Source organism: Rhincodon typus, chromosome 4, assembly GCF_021869965.1.
Source record: "Rhincodon typus isolate 14 chromosome 4, sRhiTyp1.1, whole genome shotgun sequence".
In the NCBI taxonomy this organism is placed as follows: domain Eukaryota; kingdom Metazoa; phylum Chordata; class Chondrichthyes; order Orectolobiformes; family Rhincodontidae; genus Rhincodon; species Rhincodon typus.
In genome coordinates this window covers 105,928,079-105,931,222 of record NC_063335.1, presented here as the reverse complement: position 1 = coordinate 105,931,222, position 3,144 = coordinate 105,928,079, and the positions used below count along the sequence as shown (strand labels likewise).

At 39.1% G+C, this 3,144-nt stretch overlaps 1 protein-coding gene across 1 annotated transcript; it reads right to left on the bottom strand.

Annotated features, from left to right (window-relative positions):
• Nucleotides 1-2,012: 2,012 nt before the first annotated feature.
• LOC109920395 (leucine-rich repeat-containing protein 30-like) lies at nucleotides 2,013-2,935 on the bottom strand. The gene has a single exon (XM_020520428.2). The coding sequence runs from the start codon at nucleotides 2,910-2,912 to the stop codon at nucleotides 2,013-2,015; it is 900 nt and encodes a 299-aa protein (XP_020376017.2). The 5' UTR covers nucleotides 2,913-2,935.
• Nucleotides 2,936-3,144: the final 209 nt, after the last annotated feature.

Sequence of the window (3,144 nt, the reverse complement as noted above, 5' to 3'; positions counted from 1 at the left end):
GCCTGTACAGCAGAAATTTCGCGTCATCCAAACAGCGTCTACTCTTCATCAATCACGTTACAGCCAATTTGTGTTAACGAAACAGGCGTTATGTAGCAGAACTACCTGTACATGATCCCCTGTGGCTCACCCAGTTTCTCCAGTGAAGAGCTGAGTTAGCCAAACCCTACCTCCTGTGAAAATGGAGCAGTGGACTTGCAACTGTGCTATTGCTGGGGAAGCCATTCAGAGTTTGTCCTTTCATTTCTACCTTTTTAACTCCTGCTGGAAATGAATGTGGAAGAAGAACGGGATTTTGCTCAGCTACCATGTTCCATAGGGTGAATTTGTCAAGTAACAATGTCTGTCAGAGTTTGCATGTGAATAATGATCAGTTGGGTGAGTTATCAGAGGACACCCAGCAGCTCTGTAATTATATGTCAGCGAGGCATGAATGAGATAAAGTAGCAAAAAAAATTGTGTTTTTTTTCACTGGAGAGCCAAAGAGAAAGGCTACTAGTGCAGGAAATCACTTGAGTCAAAAACAGCGAGAACAGACAGTATAATTTGAAGACACCAATGTTGGGTTTTAGCTGAACTTTCTGTGTGGGAGGAAACGATTTTTAAAAAGTTCAGATGTTTTTTGACATTCAGGGAAAGAATGATTTGGAGCCAAGGTGAGTTTTGGGTCTTGTTTTCTGAACTTTTGTTGAACAATTAATTTTGAAAGAGCAGAAGTCTAAAATGGGTAAATGAGATATTGCTGGAATACACATTCCAACAGCATAATTCACAAATTTCTGCTGGAATGGACATCTGTAACTGGTGCTCATATTGAAATTTGTTTCCTTCTTTCCAGCCCAAATATTTGAACACCCCTTTCATTTCTTTGCGATAAGAACACTTCTGCGACAAATGTTTGAATTTGCAGAGCTCTGTCTGTTACGTCAGGCTCAGGTTAATCATTTTTGTTTTGCTATTGGCATTTCCTCTTTCCACTTCCTCAAACAGAGACTTACCTTCTTAAGTAGCTGCACGTACTCTGTAATTACTCTGTAATTATTCATTCATGGAATGTGGGAGTCACTGTTGCCCAATCCTAATGCCCAGTTAAGATGTGGGCCTGGAGACACATGTAGACCAGGCCAAGCAAGGGCAGCAGATTTCCTTCCATAAAGGGCGCTAATGAACCATTAATGTTTGTCTTTATGACAGGCAAGAGTGGTTACATAGTTGCCATAAGGCTAACTTTTTAGTTTCAGATTTTTTTATTGAATTTGAATCTGCCATGTCCCCAGAACATTAGCCTGGTGTTCCGGATTTCTAACTCTCCTGATATTACAACCATACTACAGCTTTCTTTTCATACACTGCTCTGTAAATGCCTTACAACATTTTATTCCATAACTTTCCCACTAGTTGGTGATCTATAGGCTACACCCAATAGTGTAATAATACATTTGTTTTTTCTTAGGTCTAATCAATTAGATTGTGTACTTTGCTCTTCTAAAACCTCCTTCTCTCACTGTAACATTCTCCTTAATCAGTACAGAGATTCCTCCCCCAACTTTGAGATAGATTTAAATTACACTTTGACCTCTCAAGACTGTGGCTGTCCTTTAACGGCCGCAAGAAAATTGACACAAATTTGTGCTCAATGTTTTATCAGATTGTAATACCAGCAAAACAAATAGACAAGAGGAATGGTGTACACCAGTAGTAAAAACAGTATCAACTATTTCCAGAAAGCACTTTGCAAAGTGAATAAAAGCAATACAATTTCATAAAATAAACTAGTCATATTATAACAAAGAAAAACTGTTTTGAATTTATTCTGAGCTTTAGAAAATATATCCAGGGTGCATTTTCTACATGACTCGTTTTCTTAAGTACAATGGGTGCTTTCACATGACGTAAACAAGTTGTGACTCTGTATGTTTAACTGCAGAAGCAAGCTAACAGATGCAAAATGAAATCTGTACTCAAGCCCCTCCAGGCCACAAACATTCAGAAATTCAAAAAGAAACCAATTCTTATTTATTGTCCCTTTTGGGCTTCAAATAATCATAGAGCGGTTCCAGCCCCTCATATATGAGGTCTGGCAGTGGTTTTGCTAGGGGGTTGCATTTGATATGAAGGCCCTTATCAAGTGAATGACAGGCTATCCTTTCCAACTCAGTCAGCATGGGCAGGCTTGTTGGGAGATTTTCAATCTCATTATAGTTCACGTTGAGGAGCATGAGTGGCCTCAGCAAACAGATTGATTTCGGCAGAAATCTAAGCCTATTCTTCTCGGCAATAAATATCCTCATTTTTTCCAGTTGGCCAACACTTTCAGAAATGCTTTCGATTTTGTTGCAGCCTATGTGCAAGAAGGTCAATCTCCTCATCCGGTAGACACATGTGGGCAATTGCACAAACCGATTGTTGCTTAAATTGAGCTTTTCCAGTTGCCTCAGGTCTTCGAAACTCTCAGGGAGAGATGAAATCATATTGTATGAAAGACTGAGAACCTGGAGTTTTTTGCAGCGGCTTAGTTCTTGTGGAACTTCTTTGAGACAATTCCAGTCAGCAAACAGGACCTTCAGTTTCCTCAACAACCCAATTTCTTTTGGCAAAGCAGCCAACTGATTTCCCAGCAAATTTAGAATGACCAAATTCTGAAGGTTCTCAACACTGGAACTAATACGAAGAAGAAAGTTATGTGACACATTCAGTTTTTCTACCTCTGTTACCTGCCATGTAATTTTAGGGATTTCTGACATTTCCATCATTGCCAACTCTAGAGAGCTGTGGCCATAAACAGTCTTCAACTGACTCCTCAACTCAGCAGCCAAAAGTGCTTCTTCCTCTTCTGAAGGCACTTCTTTTTGCCTTTTGATTGATTTCCTTAGCTCTTCTTTTGAAACCTCCTTTGACACACAAATTCCCATCCTTTAATGCCCAGCCTTCGATATATTTTCTGCCAAGGTTTAATTTAGAGTAGATGACCTGAAGAAGTAAAATTCACAGTATTCAACATTATAGATATTATACAAAGCCAGCAAGTTCATAAAAAGACTAATTAGGTCGTCAGTATATATACCATTTACATTACACAAGTTACATTGCAAACTTGTTGCGACCTATTTTGTTTGCAAGAACTTCCCACAATAGGAAAGGTAG